Source organism: Epinephelus lanceolatus, chromosome 12, assembly GCF_041903045.1.
Source record: "Epinephelus lanceolatus isolate andai-2023 chromosome 12, ASM4190304v1, whole genome shotgun sequence".
Lineage (NCBI taxonomy): Eukaryota > Metazoa > Chordata > Actinopteri > Perciformes > Serranidae > Epinephelus > Epinephelus lanceolatus.
Window position 1 is genome coordinate 37203976 of NC_135745.1, and position 22388 is coordinate 37226363.

General features: G+C 39.9%; 2 protein-coding genes across 2 annotated transcripts in view; one reads left to right on the plus strand and one right to left on the minus strand.

The window, feature by feature from the left end:
• Nucleotides 1–2815: 2815 nt before the first annotated feature.
• On the minus strand, nt 2816–16892 carry LOC117272340 (NAD-dependent protein deacylase sirtuin-5, mitochondrial-like). The gene is made up of 9 exons (XM_033651210.2): nt 16747–16892; nt 14393–14497; nt 13878–14011; nt 13207–13432; nt 11849–11936; nt 11654–11707; nt 7544–7667; nt 7257–7372; nt 2816–3866 (listed from the first exon to the last, which is right to left on the minus strand). The coding sequence occupies exons 2-9, from the start codon at nt 14490–14492 to the stop codon at nt 3794–3796; spliced, it is 915 nt and encodes a 304-aa protein (XP_033507101.1). The 5' UTR covers nt 14493–14497; nt 16747–16892; the 3' UTR covers nt 2816–3793.
• A 2786-nt stretch (nt 16893–19678) lies between these two features.
• Nucleotides 19679–22388, plus strand: part of LOC117271850 (phosphatase and actin regulator 1-like) — a 71957-nt gene continuing 69247 nt past the window's right edge. Inside the window, exon 1 of the mRNA XM_078173385.1 lies at nt 19679–19859. Coding sequence (XP_078029511.1) covers nt 19748–19859 — 112 coding nt within the window. The 5' untranslated portion in view covers nt 19679–19747. The remainder of the gene's footprint in view (nt 19860–22388) is intronic.

Below are 22388 nucleotides of genomic sequence, written 5' to 3' on the forward strand. Positions count from 1 at the left end.
AGAGGAAATGAGGAAATCTAATCATGGCAATGATGATGATGATGATGATGATAATATACATTAACAGGTGGTGATACTTTATGGACAGACAGAAGGATTTGATTTGGATGCTAATTGTTGAGCAAAGAAAGCAAGTGGTTAGATCGCCACAGTGGAGACAAAATAAAATTTGAGAGGAAGTAGTATGTGGCTGTTTTACCAATTTAAACCAACTGTAGTGTGTTGGTGCTGTGTGGACTAAAAATGTTGTAATGAGAGTGCTGAAACTACAGTGGGCATGAAATGAGCTAACCCTGAGTGACTCCCCTGAGATACTGGAGATGGATTATGAACCTGTGTGTGTGTGTGTGTGCTGCTCTCCTCTCGCACGCACTCTCCCTAGCTCTCTTGAGATAATTCCTTTACGACTGTCATTACATTATCATAACACTGTCTAATGAACATAACCTTCCATGGCTAATTTGAATGACTCCTAACCCTCTGTCTCTCTCATTTCCACTGAATGACTTAACCACGTTAGTCCAGTCAGTCAATGACAACGAACACGTTAAGGAGATGGATTTCTGCCTCTGAGATGTGCGAGGTAACGATTGTTTCCAAATCTGGGGGCTGGGACCTCCACATGGAACCGCAGGAAAAATCTGAGATTATTGGACAAGCACAAAAAAAAGACATTTCTGCAACTTGCCCATTCCCTTATGAATCATTGATAGTTTCTTTAGAATTCTAACAACTATGCTAATACATAAAAAAGGGTCACTCTTTGGTTACACCTGGCACAGCTGGTAGACATGTAACCAGTGACCAATAATGTTCCAACGCACAAAGAAATACTTTCTACTCTAAATGCACTTATAAATAATTAGCTTTTATTTTATTAGGACACAGTTAGCATTCAGTTGAACCAGGAACCCTGTTGTTGTTGTTGTGAGGCGACAGTGCTAACCACTACACCACCGTGCCACCCCACAATAAACATGAGATTATTTATTTTTCATTAACAGTTAACTCATATCAATGAATAAAGTGATACTTAAAAACACATTGCATTTTTATTTTGCATTGTAATCATCATCACAACTTAAAATATCCTTAATTTCTTAAGTATCTCCAAAAAAAAAGTATGTTGAAAACCTCCAGAGATGAATATTCTGTGGATTTAATTATTCGCATGTATTATAAACTGATTGTGTTATTACTAAATCAAATCCAAACAGTATTCCCCTATTTAAACAGTATTTCTTCTCTCACTGGTGCACGGTATTATGACGAGTCCAGGTACACGCTACCATGCACATATTACCTCGTCACATCATCAGAGACTTAACATTGGATAACATCATCATACATCTGTATACAACAAAAAATACCAAAGAAAACAATAAATTAAAAAATTAATTTAAAATTTTTAGTAGTTGATTTAAAGGTATAGAATATTTGATTTATAGTTATAAAATAAGAATGCAATTTTGTTAAAGATGCTATTGACTATTTTACAAAAATACAAAAAATAAACATGATAGTGATGAGTTTAGCTTTTTCAAGGGCATATATTTTTTTTAGGGCTTTTTTGCATTTAATTGATAGGACACTTAGCATGAAAGGGGGAAAGAGGAGGGTGATGACATGTGCACAAGACCGTAGGTTAGAATTGAGCTTGAGGCCGCTGCAGCAAGGACAAGGCCTTTTTGCCTGGAGCATCTGCTCTACCCGGAGAGCTAATGGGCGCCGCTGCACTGTCTTTTAATTTATTGAGAATTCTTCTTTGAACGCAGGCATATTGACAAGGTGGCAATCACTCATAAGGGCCCATTCTGCACCCAACATATTGTTGGAGGGCCCACTCTCTCTATGGGCCCTCCACTTCCAGGTCCCAGTGCAACCACACTGCCTGCACTGTCTATGTTTACACCCCTGTCTCCTCTTCATTTTCTGGTGACATTCAGATCCACTGTCCATTCCATGGGATGGATATTTTTGAAAAAATCCTGAGTAAACACAATAAATCTTTCACATGATTATCAACATGTATAAGTAATATAACATTCATGTTTACCTTTAACACGGTTTAAACACAATTAATGTACCTTAACAATAGATTTAGAGACTGAAACATGCCTTGAGCTTCCTCCTTGCTTCATGATCGGCCACGCTCGTTAACAAAGGGAGTGCAGCTCTATTGTAGTCTACTTTAGATGATGAGTAACACTTTGATTGGTTTATAGACATCCCAACATAGGATTCAGGCACACATCCTAGAAAAGTTATGTCCATTGGAAAGGACAGAGGATTTGAAGGGGATTATTTAAAGAGTAACAAGGCAAAAAGGCAGCAGTAGGACACGATTAAAAAAAATAAATAAATAATTAAGTTAGAAATTCCAGTATTGTGACAACACTACTATAAGAACATTAAACGTGTTGAGATCTCTGTGAGAGTTCAGCAGGGAGGAAAGATGCCACCTTGTGTCGTAGACTGCTTTTTCCATTTTCAGCAGCATCATGATTGAGGCAGACGCTGTTTCCTCGGCTCAGCCGTAAAGAATCTGAGTACACTGATGGCCTTAGTGTGCGTTAGTGAGAGGAAATGCTGACTTAAGCGCCCTAAGAGAAGAATCTCAGCAGATACAAAGATGTTTTCTGTGCCTTCCGAAGCAGAGTTATGTGTTACTGTAAAATCTGCGCTTGGGATGGAAAGCTACATGCTGTCATCTACTGTTCATTTTGGGCAAACACAGCACAGCACGCTCCACTCTGCCTTCAGAAAGCCACAGATGCTTTTTCAATGCAGACAATAAGACACAAAACAGCAAATGTAGATTTAGTGTTTTAATTATTACGTCCTGTTTAATTGCATTGGCAGTTTGTTTTTTTTATCATAATGAATTGTGCCCGATATTTAAGGGCAAAACAGTGGTTAAAAAATATAATCATGTTATCAAATATAAGACTGCTCTCATTATTACACATATTCCATATACAGTTATTGAACACATATAGTTTTTGAATACAGACTCTAACATGTAAAAATATATCATGACTAACTCATGACATGTGACTACAGGATACTGATATGATGATAAACACATTCAAAGAGCATGAGAAGGGAATAATGCTGATTCAGACCAGGACTGGAGAGACAACATTTTCCCTCTCTACCCTCTCTGTCCTTGGTCCAAAGCAAACTCTGTACACTTGACTACATCTCTGTAACATTGGTTGATTTGCACTTGAGGTTTCAAGCGAGCGTTTGGTCAAGGTTGTGTAAACAGTTTTGAAAGGCACAAGATTATGCTCCGCTCTGTACATCTGTTCATTCTGTGGAAAGAGAAAAGAGGAATGTTCTCCATTGGCACCAGGAGGAGTATGTTCTAATCCACAGCAATGTGACAGTCCCTCACCAGCATCTGCAAGATACCTGCTGATATCTGAGATATTATCCTATGCAAATAATTACATACATAGTGCATTCCCTTTCTTATACCAAGCCGCACCGCTCCTGCCTAACTCAAAGCGACAAATTTCCAATATCCCATTTCCAGTTTATTAAGCTATACAGTATATTCAAGTATTAAGAGACCCATTGCAAAGTCTTAAAAAGCTAATTCTAAGCTTAACTCTCCCGCTACCAAGCAATGAGAGCTAAACTGCTTTTAAGGCAAACATTTGGAATAAAATATGATATGAACCCCCCCTCCCCACCCCCCGGACTCCGCCCAGCATTGGATTGCATTAGTATGTAGAAAAAGCCACTGGTTGGTGTTTGTAAAGTTGTTCTCTTTACAAACAAGCTTTTAAACAACCTCTGACTCATGCCGCGCCAAAGCTGGAGGCAGCGTGGTTCCACATGGGCCCTGGAAATGGAACCTGAGCCACAGCACACACACAGAAAAGACAACAAAAGGTGAGGATTATAGGTTAACAGGTGAAAGCTCACTCATTCTGTGCATCCCATGTCTCTTTAATCGCCTCCATGTTTGCTGAACTTGCGTCTTTTCCTTGAGTCTAGTCCCCACCATTGTGGATGCACGGAGAAACACAAGGAAACCATGCGAGAAGAGGTGACGCAAGGAATTATGTTTTTGGAGACATTTTGTAGGGGTGTGCTATTTCATCTCATTCTGTTACTGGTATCATTTTTAATATCATATGAAAAATTCGGTAACACTTTACTTGAAGGTATCTACATAAAGGTGACATGACACTGTCATAACTATGACAGAACCTGTCATGAACATTATGTACATGTCATAAATGTTTATGACTGCTGTCATTAAGTGTCATTCGGTTTTTGTAATGACAAGTTGACATTAAGACAACAGCAGATTAAGTGCTCATGTGGGTTGCAGTATCATGGTATCCAGGAAGGTGCTCTTTGGTCAGGAAGTGTAGAACATCTTGAAAAAAACAAAATCCAAGGCAACTCTTCTCTGGTGCAAAAGTTAAAAGGCCTTTATTAAATGGCTAGTTCATGATAAACATTAAAATCACCAACATGTTTCGGCCATGCTCACTGGCCTTCATCAGGGCATATAGCTGCAGGGTTCACAGGTGGCCTAAATGAGGCCCTACTCAGACATAGGTGGAGCCAATCAGCACTCCATTTGCCAGACTGCAGGCATATAAGCAAAACTCCCTTTACACAATGCACTCATTTCGGCCAGTGAGCATGGCCGAAACATGTTGGTGATTTTAATGTTCATCATGAACTAGCCATTTAATAAAGGCCTTTTAACTTTTGCACCAGAGAAGAGTTGCCCTGGATTTTGTTTTTTTCAAGACAAGTTGACATTGTTTGGCTTGTCTTGATTATGACAACTTGACATTAATCAAAGTGACATTACCAGAAGTTGTCTTTGTCATAACAAGTTGACATTAAATATGTTTGGAAAGTCCTTACTTTGATAACTTGACATTAACCAGGATGACATATTGTCATGACAACTTCACATTAACAAGAAATGCACCTTTTTTGTGTTTATGACAAGTTGACATAATAATTATTATTGTTATGACAAAGACATCTTCTGGTAATGTCATCCTGATTAATGACAACTTGTCATCATAAGGACATCCCAAACAAATCTAATGTCAACTTGTCATGACAAAGACAACTTCTGGTAATGTCACTTTGATTAATGTCAAGTTGACATAATCAAGACAACCCAAACAATGTCAACTTGTCATTACAAAAACCGAATGACACTTAATGACAGCAGTCATAAACATTTATGACATGTACATAATGTTTATGACAAGTTCATGACAGTGTTATGTCATAGTTATGACAGTGTCATGTCACTCTTATGTAGATGGAATTAAAAAATTCTTACTGTGGTACTCATGACATATCATTATAAGTCATACTGTTACCCACGGCAATAACAAGCATGGCTGAAAACGAAATTATTACAGACTGCATTGGTTCCACAAAGAGGAGCAGCTTCAGTAGTGTGGAATAAACTGTGGCGTCCTGAATGTTTTATGAACAGCCCCGGACTTCTCAGACTCTTTTAGCTATTTTGATTCAGAGGGAACTCATTCAGCGGCTCCTCTGGCAGCAGCACAGCGTCTCTCCCTCTCCTCTCTCAAGTCGGTGTCGTCAAGTGATTTTGTCATAAACCTCTGGTAATGTGAACCTAAGTGACGCTCACAGCTCGACAGTAAACTCCATATATGTGAATGTGTGATAGTTGTGGTATCATAACAGCCTGTCACAGGTTACAGTGTGATGATTAGAGGAGAAATGGCAGAGCATAAAGGTCCAGACTGTGGGAAAAAAACTCAATCATTTAGGATTTTAATAAAAGAAGGAAATCACCTGTTGATTTATATAAATAGATCCCAGGGGACATTTTTTGTATTTGAGAGCTGTTTAAATGTGGAATTAGTGGTAGATTTTATATTGTACACAAAATCTGAATCTCACTCTGAGTTACTGTTGTTGTTTACAAACTAAAGAAATGAGAGATCATTTTAGTGTAGTTGTTACTGAATATTTGAAGGCAAACTGTAAAACTACATCACTTGTTTTATTGCAATTCCATTTTCCTAAATTAATAATATAGATATGTGTTGTTGGGTTTTTTTTTACCAATTTGTCATATTGTTAAGAACATCATTAGCACAAATATACCCTGAAATATTGTGACATTATTTTAAGGCCATATCACCCACCCCTAGAAATTAGACCTCCTTGCCTCTAAAGCATCATATGAAGCAACATCCGTTTCCTGTGACACCGCAGCTGATCACAGATGGATCAGATATCAGTCGGCGTCAACAGCAGTAGAGAGCTGGTGGTGTTTGCATGTGTAGTAATACAGGCACAAAGCGGTAGTGTCTTCTCTCTGTTTGACAAACACCTGCACATAAATAACCTACTTTCTTTATTTATACTGTGAACTGTGTCCTGCTCAATGCGTTTACATTATTTATTCATTTTTTGCCTCTGTATTTATTCATAAATGGTGGTGAATTCATAATTTTATAACCTATAATATGATTATGGTGATCACTGAACACTGGAAATGATTTATTATGCTAAATGTTTTAGGGAAAATATTATGTAACTTATCAAACCTGACACTCCAAATTATTGGCCTCACGTGTGACTGAATGGATATGACAATGAATGATGTCAAAAGCGTTTCTAGCAGACAGAAAGACTCTGACTTCAACTGCATCTATAATGAAAGTTAATGGGGGAAATAACAGCTAATAAAAAGAAAAAATCTGTCTAATAAATGCAGAAATTTAAACAGCTGATTTATTTTTATTAGATGGTAAGTTAAACTTGCGAGTGACACACTTGAGTTTAATCTGTCTTCAGTCCGGCATGAAACTCCTGTGATGTTGTGATCAGATCAGTCCGATGGGTAACTGAGATCCAAAAAGGGTTGCTGGCCGATAAAAGACATGCAAGCTGCTCTATCTCCTCGCTCATCGCTCATCAGAGCACAAATAAGAGCTCTGACACAGCCTTCAAGATGCTGCACCAGAGCGACTTCTGGTTAAAGCGAGGGGCGAGAAAATGTTAAATAAGAGACATGGGATGCACCCATTGATTCAACCTAACAAATACTGGGAATGGGCCTGAATGTTGCTCATGCTGCCAGTGGATGGCACTACATACCAACATTTGCATGCATCATTATCCACCGGTCTAGTTTGCCTTTTAATTCATGTATTTTCATGCTAACTTCATTCATTATAGAACCAGACAGGCAGCATCTTTTTCAACACTCAGTTACTTACGTGAAGTACTCCGATTTTGGAGTAGGATTTGTGTTAAATTCCGCCACCGGGATGCCCCTCGATGCAATCTGGGGGCCAAACATGGCTGCTGGGTAAACGATTGAAGACGTGCCCACCTAGAGGTTAACATCAGGGAGCGATGACACCGGTGTCAGCTTAAGATCTACAGTATGTACAGTATTGTATTTCAGCTCTAGTCCTTGATTCTGAACAAACACTGTTTTATGTAATATTACACAAGAGGAGAATATATGACATGTATGCATGTCAACATGAGGATGACTCACCACCAGACAGAGATCACATGTTTCCATCTCTTTCTCCACTTTGGTCAGGATGTGAGAGTCCAGGGTTTCTCCAAAAAACACCAAGTTGGGCCTCAGAAGACCGTGGCAGTCAGGTTCGCCGCACCTTGATACAGCAGCGATAAACAGTCGGAAGATTAATTGTGTTACTCTGCATTTATCAAAGAATAATTAGCCACGACACAAAGGTGTAAATTCACACATATGTATTTGCACTTGTTGTGTGGCCAGAGGTGCAACATGCTTGACTTTTAAAATCCATAAAGAACAAAGAATGATGATGATGATGTAGAAATTAAAAATAACTTCTTGTTATATTTGCTGAATTTTCACAGCAGGACAGATAGTCTGTGAAAAAAATCATGTTCCTCCTCCTCCTCGTACTGCTTCGAATGACACTTCCTAGAGTCCACCACAGCTTAACTAAAACAGCCAATCAGAGCTGAGATGTGTCTAACACAGCTGTCAATAATGTCAATCACGGCTCATGAACTGCGGTCAAACTGTCAAACTAGACAGCGCTAATAGAATGCTTTCAGAAACATATTTTAGTGTACTGTTTAGCTGTGAAATGAGACGTTTTGTGACCCACCTGCTACATTGGAATCAGTCAGGCCAATAACTAAGCACCGCCCACCAGCTGGAGCAAACTCTCTAATTTTCTAGCTAAACAGTACACTAAAATATCTTTCTATAAACATCTGACATTTTTTTTTCACTTAAATCTTTATTAAAATATTTTTTGTGACACTGACATGTCGGTTACAACAGGATAACAAAATTATTTAAAAATAATAAAAGCTAACAAAACAAAAACTTCTTGGGTAAACACACATTTTTACATATATTGACTATCATTCCAATCCTGTGTTGTCTTTTTGAGCCTTGTATAGAATCCATTTATCCGATTTTCTTTCTAGTTGTGCTTCTTGTAGTCTCAGTATGTGTTTACATTTCTCTATTAAAAAGATTTCTTCCACAAGTGTTAGCCATTGGCCCTTTGTTGGTGGTGTTTCTTTACCTCAGTTCCAAGTTAGCTTTCTTGCTTGCTACTAGCAATATTGTGATCAAATATCAATCATTAGCAATAATATTTTCTTCAGGGAATGTACACAGATAAAGCACCAAACAACTGTTAGGAACATCATATCCTAGTATGTGCTGGAGCTCTCTAAGACATCTGACATTTAACAGAATCCTGATACATATTTACCTGCGCCAAGGAGGTTATGTTTTCGCCAGTGTTGGTCTGTTTGTTTGTCTGCAAAATAACTCAAAAAGTTATGAACGGATTTTGATGAAATTTTCAGGAAAGGTGGATAATGGGACAAGGAATAAACGATAAAATTTTGGTGGTGATTGGTTGAAGCAAAGTGGATAAAATAATAAATAAAGTCTATCGTCTGACAGCCTCAGCAGCAATTCCAATTTCTAAAGACGGTAAAAATAGCACCGTCTGGTGGCCGGAAAGCATGTCTTGTTCTACTTGCTAAATATTGTTGTAATTCTAAAGTTGAAATTAATGTTCTGTGTTGGGAAAAAAGAAAGTGAAAAATACAAAAAAACATTATATTCTGTGTTGGTACAAAATAAAAACAAAATAAATACACCACAGTGTCTCCATGGTGAAGGCATATATACCCTAATAATCATAGTGATGCAAATAACCTAATTGTGATGCAGGCTGCAAAATCTGATGCAGAGGGGGAGGGAATATCACCTACTTGGCGGAGGTCTGCACTCTCTGAGTGCTTTTCTAGTTGATAGTGCTGCCTAGTTTGACAGTTTAACTGAAATTCACGAGCAGTGATTGACATGACTGACAACTGAATGAAAGCATCACTTTCTTGCTGTTCTTTATTGTTCAACAGTATAACCCATGTTCCTTTTTTGTATGTGCATTTGAGCTAAAACTCTGTGAGTGTGCAACACTTTGGCCATATTTAGCAACAGTTGCTAGCCTAAGGTCCCTGGGGAAAGTCAGAATTTTCATAGCAAACCACTACCCTCACATGGAAGCCCTGACTCCACCATCACTTATATGGGGATTGAGTGTAAATCCCAGGTTACCTCAGTCCATTATAAAACCAAGTCCTGTGGGGCAGAGCTCCATAGAAATATTTTCTTCATTGAATTTGCACTCACAGTGATTTACTCGAGCAGCAGCTTGTTGCTACACCAGCACAACATAAATTCTATCAGTGAAAGAGAGGGAGGGTGCAAGTTTAAAAAATGATGACACTGTTAGCCCAGAAAACCAAAGATCTATTGCTTGTATTTATCTCATTAATGGAATACTCATTAAATCAAATTCTAAGGGAATAAAAAAGAATAGGGGGAACTTAATTAGATGCACAAGGAACTGCAACAGGTGGTGAGGGAGAGCTGGGACACAGAGGGCGCTGAGCAGGAAGGAGAAGCAGGTCCAGCAGCAGCTCAAAGCAGAGCAGGTGGAGGGTGGAGATGCTGGTTAATAGAACTCATGTCTCACAAGCATACCAAATTAATTCCACTTAATCTCTCTTATCTGAAGAGCACAACTGGTATTACACTGAGATTCCACCATTAATTGAACGTTAAGTTAATGTTTAATGACCACAAACTGTCATCTCTTTGCTTTTGGTGTTATGGGATGTTCAGATATTTTGTTCCTTTGTTATATGACTTGTTTGCTGCCATAGATTTCTGTGCAACGCAGGTTCGTTAATGCTTTTCTTTCCCGACACAACCTTCCCTTTTAACATCCTTGCACCTGCTCTTTAACAGCAGGGAATTTTTCATGTAAATTAGCTCACAATTCTTCCTGATATTTGCACAATCCTCCCTCAGATGCATGTATAAATAGAGGAGAGAGACACCTCAGTGCTGCCATGAATGCACCAAAGATGACAGGTAAATTGTGTTTTCAGGCTGGTGCACCTCTTTAAAGGCAGAATGAGTAGGTTTGGATGCAGTTTGTAAACACAACATTTAAAGTTGGCCCCTCCTCCCCGGCTCAACAGCTCCTCCTTGCTTATGATCTGGCACATGGTCGCTATGTTTTTATAGAGTCCCGCCCTCACACCCTGCGAATTAGGCACCGCTGCATAAAGGTTGACGCATCAAGCACACAGCAGATTAAAAAAATGCATCCCCTCTGTTAACCTGCCATCCTATTCCATCCCCTGAGTCCAGACCCTGACATCATCCTATCCCATAACCAATAAATCATTGAGAATTATTACATTTTAATTGAATTTCTGCAGAGTTTTATGGGTTATGGGTTTATGGGTGCGTACTCCCACAGCGCTCAGGTGAGGCCTTTGCTTTATAAAAAGGTAGCGACCAGGTGCCAGACCATAAGCAGCAGGCATCCAAGAGACACAGCATCCAAAACATGCAAATACGAAAATACATGCAAATTTTACTTTCACTGGCGAGCGTTTTTACAAACAGTAACTGACAATCCTGCTCATCTATTTAAATCTGTGCATTCCCATAAGCATTGCCACAGAAGGGAGACGAGACCAAAGACAACAGTCAGAGAAGTAAGTGAATCAGAGAGAAGTAATTTCACATGACGTGTTCTAAGGAGATACGAAGAAAACAAAAAATAGAGCTTTTGATCAGGAATGAACAGACTCTGATGCTGATTCTTCCCTTGGGCAGATCAAAACCAGTAGGTCACATCATATGATCAGAGATACTGGCAATTATAAGTGGCAATGTGAGCAGCACTGTGAGACAAAGCACGGGGAATCTTTTGAGCAAACGCACCCACTATAAACCAGCTGAGGGCACAGAAAATAAAATATTGTTCAATTATTTAGTTTGTTACATGAAACCATACAAGGTACAACTCCAGTAAAGTGGCACAGAATCATTGAATCATGACGCAAGTTAGACATTAGACATGGTGGGGGTGTCCCCCCCTGTTAAAAATTAACAAAGTGCCAACTGTGCTCGACTCTATACATCACATTTAAGGAAAATCTGACCCATTCTGCCTTTAATAAGGGAAAACGCAAGGTGTGTTGTGCGTCAGAAAAGCAGTGCCAAAGGCTTAGTAAATCTGACCTCGAAGTTATTAATATGAAGTGACAGTAATCCCACCTTGGCAGTTTATCCACAGGAATCTGGGCATCAGCAACATCTGGGTGAGGTGAGCTGCACGTTAAGAGAACAAACACAGCGAGTTAAATGACACTGTACCCACGCTGGGGTCAACCTGACGAGATCAGCCTACAAATCTTGCATGTTTATCAGTGTGTGTGTGTGTGTGTATACTCCAGAGGTGCTGCCTTTTACCCTTTGTCCTTTAAGGCAGCGCATATGGGGCTTCGCTTGTTCACGGTCACATGTCCACAACTCACACAGCGCGTCTCCATCAGATTGCCTGCGGTTACACATGCAAAACACAGCTGTTTTTCATTCAGGCCTGCCGGAGTCACAGAAAACATCTCCCTCACCACAGACTTTGTTGACAGTGATAGTTTTGTTTTTCTGACTCATACACAGTTAATTAAAGCAAGATTTTAGCAAATAAAACAAGCACTTTTGCCACAATCCGCCCCAAAACGGTGTGAAAACAGAAAAGTCAGACAAAGCTGTCTTGTTAAGATTGAAATGCGAGAATCAACTCTTCAAATTATGTCATCAAACTTCTTGGAGTTGGTGTACTGACATTAAATAAGTGACTAAACTCTGTGGGCTCATGGGATGTTTGTTTGAAAGACCAACAACTACAGTATGAATCACAAAATGATTCCATATTCCAGTAAAACCAGTGGATACACAATGGTGCAATCATAGCTTCCAGTAATCACTGACTACAGAGAGGCTTCAGAATTTCAGTTAGAGTCTGCTTCATTATTTTTTTTATTAATCCTGATAGATAAATTAAAGGAACGGTGTGTAAGACTTGGGGGGATTTAGCGGCATCTTGTGGCGGGGACTGCAGATTGCAACCAGCTGAAACTTCTCCTGCTTAGCATTCCTTCAGTGTTAGGTTGTAACTGGGAGCCGAATTATCAGCAGAGGCCTCTTCCTCTCCATAACAAACGGACCAGGTGATTAAAACCAGTAAAAACACTGAATAAAATCGGTGTTTTGACGATGACATTTGGCATGTCTAAGACGGGCCGCTAGCCTAGCAACTGCTCATGTGTGCTCACCTTTTTCTCCAATAACTTAAGATCCAGACGCTCAGAAGGTTTTCACGAGGAGTAAGATTATCCGCAGAGGTCTCAAGGGACCGTAAACTATGATGGCCCTATCGAGAGCCATTGTTTGGTTTGTGCGCTCTGAGCTACTGTAGAAACATGGCGGTGCAACATGGCAATCGCCATGGTCGAGGACCTATGTAGACATAAACAACTCATTTTAAAGTAACGAAAACACAATGATTTTTGTTTTCACACACTAAAGAAAACATACTAATTATATAATATTCCATTTCTGCCAATATATACACATAAATCCTCCACACTGGACCTTAACGTCTTTTTATTTTACCCTCCCTCAGCATTTTTGTCTGCAGATGGCAACTTGTTCAATCGTAAACTTCAAAAGAAAAACACATCAGTTTATTTTTATTATTTTTCCTATACAATTAGTACTCAGTGCAACAGAAAACTTCCTGTGAAATTTCACTATTTCAGTCTCACCGTGAACCTTGAGCACATGTTTGGACCCAGCCTGTCGGTGCAGGTCGTCGATGCACTGGGTGATGACGACCACTGAGCGTCCCTGCTTCTTCAGCCGGGCCTCACACTCTGCTATAGCCAGATGGGCAGTGTTGGGTTTCTTGCCCAAAGTCATCTCCCTTCTGTAGTGGTAGAACTCCCAGACCCGTGACGGAGTGCGGGAGAAAGCCTCTGGGGTCGCCAGGTCCTGAGGATGCATCAACAGAGGCATGTTTTAGGTAGAGGGTAGCAATCATAAGGGTAAGATTTAGAGGCAGGAATTGCACAGATGCTAAAAGCAGCATAGATTAAGTTTAAACACCTAAATTAGGGAGCAGATTATGATTTTTTTTGTATGAAAGACTATTTTCAATTCGTTCCTGGAGGTAAGTCTTGCTGCAGCCCACGACAAGCATCCAGATTATGCAACATACACCACTTCTCTCTTTACTGGCTGTTGCTGCTGAGATAAATCCACTGAGCTGTGAAGATGTATTATGTAAACATTAAGTACACCCACTTCACAGCAACAACTCTGAACCACAGCTGGAAATTAAACCAAACACTAAACTTTGACCTAAATAAAATAAAGGACAATAAATAAATAATACAGCCGCGCAGAAGTGTGTGTGTTTTGCTTTTTCAGAAATTACCTGAGATTGCCACTTTCTCCACTTCTCATTTTCTCCCCTGAAGGTTGGTACTCCACTCTCTGCACTCACACCGGCCCCTGTGATGATTGCTATGTGCTTGGCTTTGGAAAAGACCTCGCGGAATTCAGACATGTCTGTCAGAAAAGCAACAGAAAATTAAGTGCTTTTTAATTGTCTTGATATGTTTTGTTACTACTGATCATTCTTAACTTCTTGTCGTGATATTTAGTAAGAGGTTTAAGTTTTTTTGAGACTACATGTAGAAATATTAAAGTGTTTTTCGGTCTCAGTCACAGACTTTGCATTAGTGGAATCAGGAACAACTGATTTGAGAAAGAGGTCTATTTATGTGTCTGTACCTTTTTGTGAGGCGTCACAAAAACATGCAATTTGAACATTTCACTGAATAATTATGTTATGCACAGTGCCTGCCAAGAAGGATGCACCAATATTAACTTGACACAGCAGCAAATCAGCATTATATGAATCTAAGAGTCTTTTTTTGCTTTTCTTACCTGAGTTGGGTCTCGCTGTATCCACCAAATGTCCTCTCGACACATGAGTGGAGCACATGCGAAGACCAAGAGCAAACACAGCTCGATTTTGGAGCAGCATTGTCACTATTGTTACAGAAGAAAGAGAACACAAAATGACAAGAAATTATCATGAAGTCCCTCTTTTAACTCATACCTTTAGTCGTCAACCTGGTGGTCTGCACGACATGCATTATGACTATTCTGTACTTAACTCTTCCTCACAAACTCATGATGTGCATCCAAACAAACCCACACAAAGGTCCCAAGGACAGCAAATACGTCACACTACATTTGAGACATATGTGGGTCTGCATGTTATGCAAAATGAAAATCATATTGCGATTATTTTGACAGATACTGTGATGGCAAAATGAGTCACAATTTTAGCGGGAATGGTCATTTTTGCATTTCATTTTCACTGAACAAAAGAAATATAAAAATGCTAATATGATTTTTTGCTGGTGTACCAAACACGCATGTTCCCTTACATTTGGAATATGATTAGAAGGCCAGACCATCTCTGCAGCACCACAATGCTTCAGTCACATTTTACCTTTATCAACAAATTCCAACTCCTGCAATTTGGATATTGCACTTGGCCATATTGCAATTTCAATCATATGCCTATATGCACATGGTGTAATAGTGTGGCCATAAAGAACATGCCGTCTTGTTTTGTTTACTCATCAGTAGTTGCAGTGATAGGTGGGAAAAGCACATACTCAACAGTGCTCTGAGATATGACACTTTGGAGTTATTTTAAATGGGGAATTCAATAGAGCTAAGCCTGTGTATGTGCAGCTGCCTCACTATAACATCACTTCAACATATGAAACTGCCCATAGCGCACCAAAGGGAATGCCAAAATCTCATGGCACACCTGTATTTATAACCATGCACAACAGCCTCTGTAATGTGTTTTATCACTCTTATCATGACATATGTTTGTATTTTTTACTCATATCAAATAACAATTGCCAACCAACTATAACTCATGAAGAATTCATTTTAAACCTTTTAAAATTACATCAAAGCACCAATAACACATCAATTTAAATGGGAAATAATGATTCCCATGTGTGAACGGTGAAAAAAAATAGGTTCCCTGTGAAGGTTTTCATTTCAATTTCTTGTTTAAAATGTCATTGTAAATAATTACAACAAAATTCAATGCACGGAATAAAACGGCAATCATTATAAAAGTAATAAATAAATAATAAAGGAGGGGATCAGATATCATTCACACACACGCATGCTCACATACACACACAAGTAGTGCCAACATATGCTGTGAACATAAAATAAGTTCAAATTATTGCACATAAAATATATAAATGTATAGAGTTATTGCACTGAATGTAAGTATAAATATTAGATATTACTGGCTGTGTGAGTTCAGCAGCATTCAGTGTTGTTTGGCTACTTTCTAGATTAAATTAAATCAAATTTAACTTAACTTAATTTCATTTTCTGGGCAGAGTTTGCTTCTTTATTAAGAAATGGGTGTACACAACATACTGCTACAGTCAATTACATATTCATTCATACATTTTTGTTTAGTCCCAGTTGAATATTGCAATAACACTGTGTGGTTATCTTAAAACCCCCCAAAGCACACCATTTGAGAGCCACTGAAAATGGATATCTGCAGGAAAGCACGTATTGAGGCTGAGCAATCAGAGCAGTGACACTCTTATCTCCTACCCTGCCATTGCAACAGAGCCGAGGAAGCCTGGTTATTGGCACTAATACTTTTATCAATGCGTTTAGAAATATGGGTTGAAAGTAAAAATGAGAGGCAGGTTTAAAACGGCCTACAAAGACAAACTAGCAAGGACAATAAGATAACTGGGTGCGCCCAGCATGCAAGCCTGAACACACAGGACTTGCCTACTGTGTCTAAACAGGTTTTGCAGGCTGCCATGTTAATGCATAAAGACTGAAATCCATCTGAGTCAAATACTTATGCACATATTCTGCATATTTCCGCGTGTTAACAGCTAAGTTGCATCACGGTTGCCGCTGTTTGCCCTTTAAACGCCTACACACCGTTTTCCTGTGAGGCAACCTGCAACTTCATGTCTTTATCTTGACAGTAAAGGTATTTAACTTTAGCTGACACGTTCACAGTCCTTTACACACTCTTAAAATGTACGTTAGCATAATGTCGCCTTTAGCATCGTGAAGCGAGTTAGCTAACATAGGGATTAAATCTTGCCCTGCTCTGTCACATTAGCATCCAAACATGTTTATTTACAGGTGATATCAGCTGAAAACAACACCCACACATGCGCATTTAAATCACCTTACCTTTGTAACTCAAATGTCCTTACCTCTCTTTATGGTATTCCCACTTTTAGGAGCGGAAAGTCACGCCGAGTTTGCTTGTTTACCTCTATCACTGCAATTATCAAGAGAGGCCGTAAACACGCCGCACTGTCGTAAATCCGCGCGCTGAAAAATGCACATTAAGCTGGAAAAAAAGTGCAGTTCAGCAGCGCCATCTGGTGGTGGAGAGGTGTAACTGTGGTTCATTCAGGATGATTCATTCATTCCCCAAGATAGAGAGAGACACAGAGAGAGAGAGAGAGAGAGAGAGAGAGAGAGAGAGAGAGCACTTCATACTCCACCATTAAAGTCATACTGTGCTTTTACTGCGTTTCTATTTGTGTGTTATGCTGCCCTGCTGCAAAATGGTGTTGCTTTTTCGGGGATAGAAAAAATCTGAAGTGATCACACATCACATAGAGCTGCAATGGTCCCCACTGAATGTCTGCCATGTTAAGCATGGGCGGACTATGAGACAATAGGGCATGATACACAGGCTTTGTGGTGGCTTTGTCTCTTTTTACATTGTTTTTTTTACACCTCTTTGCAGTCTTGATGCATCTTTTAGTCATTTTGTGCCTCTTTAAGGTATTTTTTGTCATCTTTTGGTCGCTTTGTGCCTCGGGAAGTGTTAATCTGAGCTCCTTTTTGCGAGTAAAGTCCACAGGGAGGCCGGACACCTGGAGTCCCCTGGGCCTGGTCCTCCAGCAGGCCTGTTCAGTTATTCATCCATAATATTATTGTAGCCCATATCTTCTTCTGTGGTTCTCACATTAACCATTACATTTAAGTGTTAAATTTTGTAATCTTATCATCATTATCATTATTGCTTTCCCATCTTTAATAGTTTTTTTCTTACAAATTAGGCTGTAAATTATATATAATCAGACTTAATCATATTTTTGAAGTGTGTTATCAGTCTATAACTTTGCACAACAATACTGCCAATACTTAATTTTAGTCAGGCCAGGATAAAATAAATACTTCTGTAGGCAGGGGCAGATTATTAGACAATGGGCCCCTGGGCACAGATATGCAGAAGCCACCCCATGTTTCCTAAGGGAGCAAGAGGCATACCTTATAGTTGTATAGTAGTATAGTGTAACCCTACTTTCTTGTTCTGTTGCGTTCTCCAGTCCCTCTGGCTTGTAGGTAATAAGCAAGCGACAGATTCTCTTGTTTTGTTTCTTTAATTCACACCAACATATGTCAAGACAGCATATATCAAACTTCACTCTCAACTGCAGCACATGTTAACCCAGGTCTGTTACGTCAACGGCTGTCCCCTGCAAAACAATGTTACACAGGAACTATAGCTAGTTACTCGTACTCTCACTTGAGGCAAAGGGGACTAACTAAAAATAGCAATTTAAAGGTACACATGAACATACCATAATATTTAAATTAGTAGCCTGGGCTATTATTTGCCTAAACTAGATTTGGGGCAGGCGTTTATATGAGACAGGCTTTTAATTCCTCTCACACAAAGCTGCTGCACTGCAGAGACGGGAAATACAATCAAAGTATTTATTTAAACCAGTGTGAATATTACTTGTTTATATAATGTTGGTTTTGAATGAAGTAGTAGTAGTTTTTTTGCCTCTCTCTTGTTTACCAGCCCAGTAAATCTGAATGAATTACCGTCTTCTTTGGTGCTCATGGTTTCAGTAAAATGAGCTGAATGATTGACTTGTGGAGAATCTTTGCATGCACGATCTAAGCAGCTAATTAACCTTAGCTTCAGCAGGCAGCAAACAGCCCGGTTTTATACATCCAAAAAAAAAAGTATAAAAATGAATGACATGGTAACCAGACCGGGTGTCTAATTGAGACTAGTGTTTATTTAAAGTAAAATTATAGTTGAAGTGCTTTGAATGATAAAGGAATAGTTGCTGCAAGTAATAATACAAATTAAATCTGTAAGTCCAAAATAATAATGTGGAATTATGCCTGCCAAAATATGCCACAGTATTCAGTAACACATAAATTAGTATGGTGACTTAAGTAACTATAATAACCCACAAATATAATATGCACAGTAACTATGGTTACGGTTGTTTAGCCTCATTTTGTGTTGTTGGTTTGCATCTTTTTGTAGTTGTAATGCATGCTTTGCGATTTTGTGTCTCTTTCCCAGCCAGCATTAGAATGTGGGGCCCATGTGGGTGGTAAATGAGCTGAAAAATGGGCCCTATATGGGACTGTCCACAGGCTCCATATTGGCCCCCTGACATTTACCCACATGGGTGGCTTTACTCTGGATAAGATGCCCATTTCAAACCCATACCCACTTTGTATTCTGGTAGCCCCAGCATGATCCATGTGGTGTCCACTCGGGTAAACGCACACATATGGGCAGTTGGCATGGGGCCAATATGGAACACATGGACATTCCCAAATAAGGCCCATTTTTCAGCCCATTTACTACCCACAGGGGCCCCACATACATACGTTGGATGGGTTGTGGTTGTTTTGCTTGTTTTTGTAGGTATTTTGTGTGTCTTTGCAGCTCCTTTGGATATCTTTGTGGTCATTTAGAAACTCTTCCTGGTCAGTACAAGTTAATATGAGTGACAGTTTGCAGATTAGACTCAGGAGGCCCCCTTGCACTTTGGGCCCCTGGGCCTGTCCCCCAGTAGGCACGTTTAGGAATCCTTCCATGACTGTGGGCTGTGTCTAAATCAGTAGGTAAAGCCTGTGACTGCAGTTTGTGAATGAATGTTGACCACATACAAATCAATACATTTGATCTAAATGTGAGGAGTGAGCATAACATTGCCCATATATGTCCATCCTTATATTTTTTTTCCTCACGTTGTATCCATGCCACCAACGCCTCCCTATCTCCCTCCCTCTCCCTCTCTCAGTGTGTGTGTGTGTGTGTGTGTGTGTGTGTGTGTGAACTCCCTCCTCCCCATCAATAGCTACCTCTCAGTGTGTGAGTGGCTGTGGTTCTGCGTCTGCCCAAGTCGGCCGGCAGTCATCCCTGGACACTGGTTCAAATTGATGGCGACCACTCCAGACAGCAGCACAGACCGCAGACCCATACGGAGACTCCGCTCCAAGAGCGATACCCCATATCTTGTTGAAGCCAGACTCTCCTTCAACCTGCGGACAGGTAGGCGCATATCCATCCGTCCTGTGCCCCCCAAATCTTTTTTAGATGTTTTGCCTGGTGTCTTCATGTGGGTGGACCAGGAGGGGGATCATAGCTTCAGATACGCGCCTAGTTTACGCGGATGAAAAATTACAACAGTATCCCCACAGGCTTGTATTCCCGTGGACTGGTGTTATAGTTTCCTGTGAAATGCAGCCCTCTATAATTTATTAATGGATAGCTCTGAATATTCTTGTAAGGCAGGGGGAAATGTGACTGAAATGTTATGCAACTTTGTAGACTAACGCTGGTGGTTATTCTGACGTGTCTGACGCAAAGACACCAAGGGAGTCCACATATTAAGCAGCATTTTTTTTTGTACAGCCTTTAAACGCCGCTCATGTGTGAATTTTGGTTTCGTCAGCGCTGGGTAATTTGTACCACTGTAATTCAACGCAGTTATATAATATGAAGAAGCTTCAACGTGACCTGTAGTAGCCAAAGCTTTGACTGTGGTGTACAAAATGTGATGGGATATCCGGTTTGCCCAGCGTTTTGATGTAGATTTTAATCGCCGCATTTTTAAACAGTTGAAATAGATCCCGCGATGATGCTCGTGGTGAATAGCCCTCTGTCTCCATCACCCTTTACAAAGCGTGTTGCATCCCCTGTTACCATGGTGACTTGGCATTTTATGCTGACTGAGTCAACAGGATTCAGATCTTTTGCACTACAGTGTTATTAAGACACACGCTGCATCCAGCTGCCTGGGCTACAGATCTCATGGTAGTCATGATAAGGTTTATTAAAAGGATTGGGGTGATGGTTGAAGCAGCCACAATCAGCATTTGCTTTTCTCTTATTAGTCTCATCCATCTTGACACACCAGTACTTACAGTTACATCTATGAATAGCTTGTTTTGTCTGACTCTCTCTAAAATTACAAAGACATCAGCAGAGAAATGCAGCAAATCTTCATCACACTTGAAAGACTTGATTGCAAATCAATCAGTTAGCTAATCATTTCAGCACATATGTGTTTAAATGTAGATTGACTTGTGTTATCTCAAGTGAGGACAGTAGCAATCTAGACCAGTGGTTCTCAACCTGGGGTCAGCAGAGCATCAGGGATCCTTGTGGGAGCTCCAAAGGGTCCCCAGAAAAAAACAGAAATAATAACAATGCATTTTATGTATAGGCACCTTTCAAAGCACTCAAGGACACCTTACAGCACACAGTTAAAAAAACAAGCAGCATTGTATCCATAGATTATAAAATCATACCATACCAAACCATAATTTTAATATTAGGTATAAAAGCACAAGTATCAATATGTCTGTCACCATTAAACCAGAATGAATATGCCAGCTTGAAAAGGTGTGTTTTCAGACCGGATTTAAAGGTGGAAAGGGAGTCGATATTGCGAATGTCGTGGGGGAAAGAGCTCCAGAGGCAGGTGGCAGAGCGGCTGAAGGCTCTAGAACCCATGGTGGTGGTGGTGATGTGAGTTGGATTGCAGAAGAGGATCTAAGAGTATGGTAGGGTGTGTAGATATGAAGGAGCTCAGAGAGGTAGGAAGGGGCGATTATGAAGGACTTTGGAATCGATGCAACAAATACATTATTTTCACTATTTAATTTGCTATAGATGTGGGGACAGTGTGAGTGCCCAAGGCAGAGTCATAAGCAGGGGGGCACATGCATTTGTACCCCAATACAAACATCGAAATAGTAGCAATACTTTTATTTTAACAAATTGCCAGAATGTGACTGATGCAAAAAGATGCAAAAAGTGGGTGGTGGCAGTGCGTAACCTCAAAAGCAATGGTTGCAATCTGCCATAAAATGCAAAATAAAAGATTGAAGCAAATATGCACAGTTGAAGCAGAAGGTACTGTAACATTTGAACCAGAGATGCACCGATCCCAATGCTGTGGCTTTGAGTATCAGCCGATACCCAATACCGATCCGAAACCATGGTTGACCCAAAAAGCTATATACCTTTACATGTAGAACAGAAAAGACTAGAGGCATCAGACACTGATGACGACACAGTTCTTTCCTAAGATAAAATGAAACAATGACGTAGCTGGCGTCGCAATAGATTTATAGGGAAAGGATCGCCTCAGGTATAGGTTGCATTTTCCAATACGCGATCCATCTATTTTGATGATATCAGCGCCGATATTCGATATTCCATATCAGATCAGTGCATCCCTAATTTGAACCATAAATGAATGCATGAAAAAGACCAAGTTGTTGCATAAAAATGAACCAGGATGCAGTAAAATTTCTTGATGGGACGACCCCTAGACCCTGCACTTAACATGTGTCCTTCCAAATGTTGGAAGAAAATCTACGCCCTTGGTTATAAGAGTGACTTATCACTTGCTCCACAGTTATCTCCTCAGCTATAGTCGACATCTGTAGAATTCTGCTTTTAATCATATCTGACAACCAAAATCTTTTCAGATGGAAGTCCCTGAAGTGATCAAACCTATCGTCCTATCAAACAGGGTTACATGGCCTAATGTGTTTCAATTAAAGGCTC

What these genes read in the sequence shown, in the direction of transcription:
- LOC117272340 (XM_033651210.2), bottom strand. Translation starts at nt 14,492, where the DNA reads ATGCTGCTCCAAAATCGAGCTGTGTTTGCTCTTGGTCTTCGCATGTGC. An exon ending in ACATGTGCTCAAGGTTCACG is followed by an intron (nt 11,937 to 13,206) that starts GTGAGACTGAAA and finishes GTGTAACCGCAG; the next exon opens with GCAATCTGATGGAGACGCGC. An exon ending in CCTGTGGATAAACTGCCAAG is followed by an intron (nt 7,668 to 11,653) that starts GTGGGATTACTG and finishes TGCTGTATCAAG; the next exon opens with GTGCGGCGAACCTGACTGCC.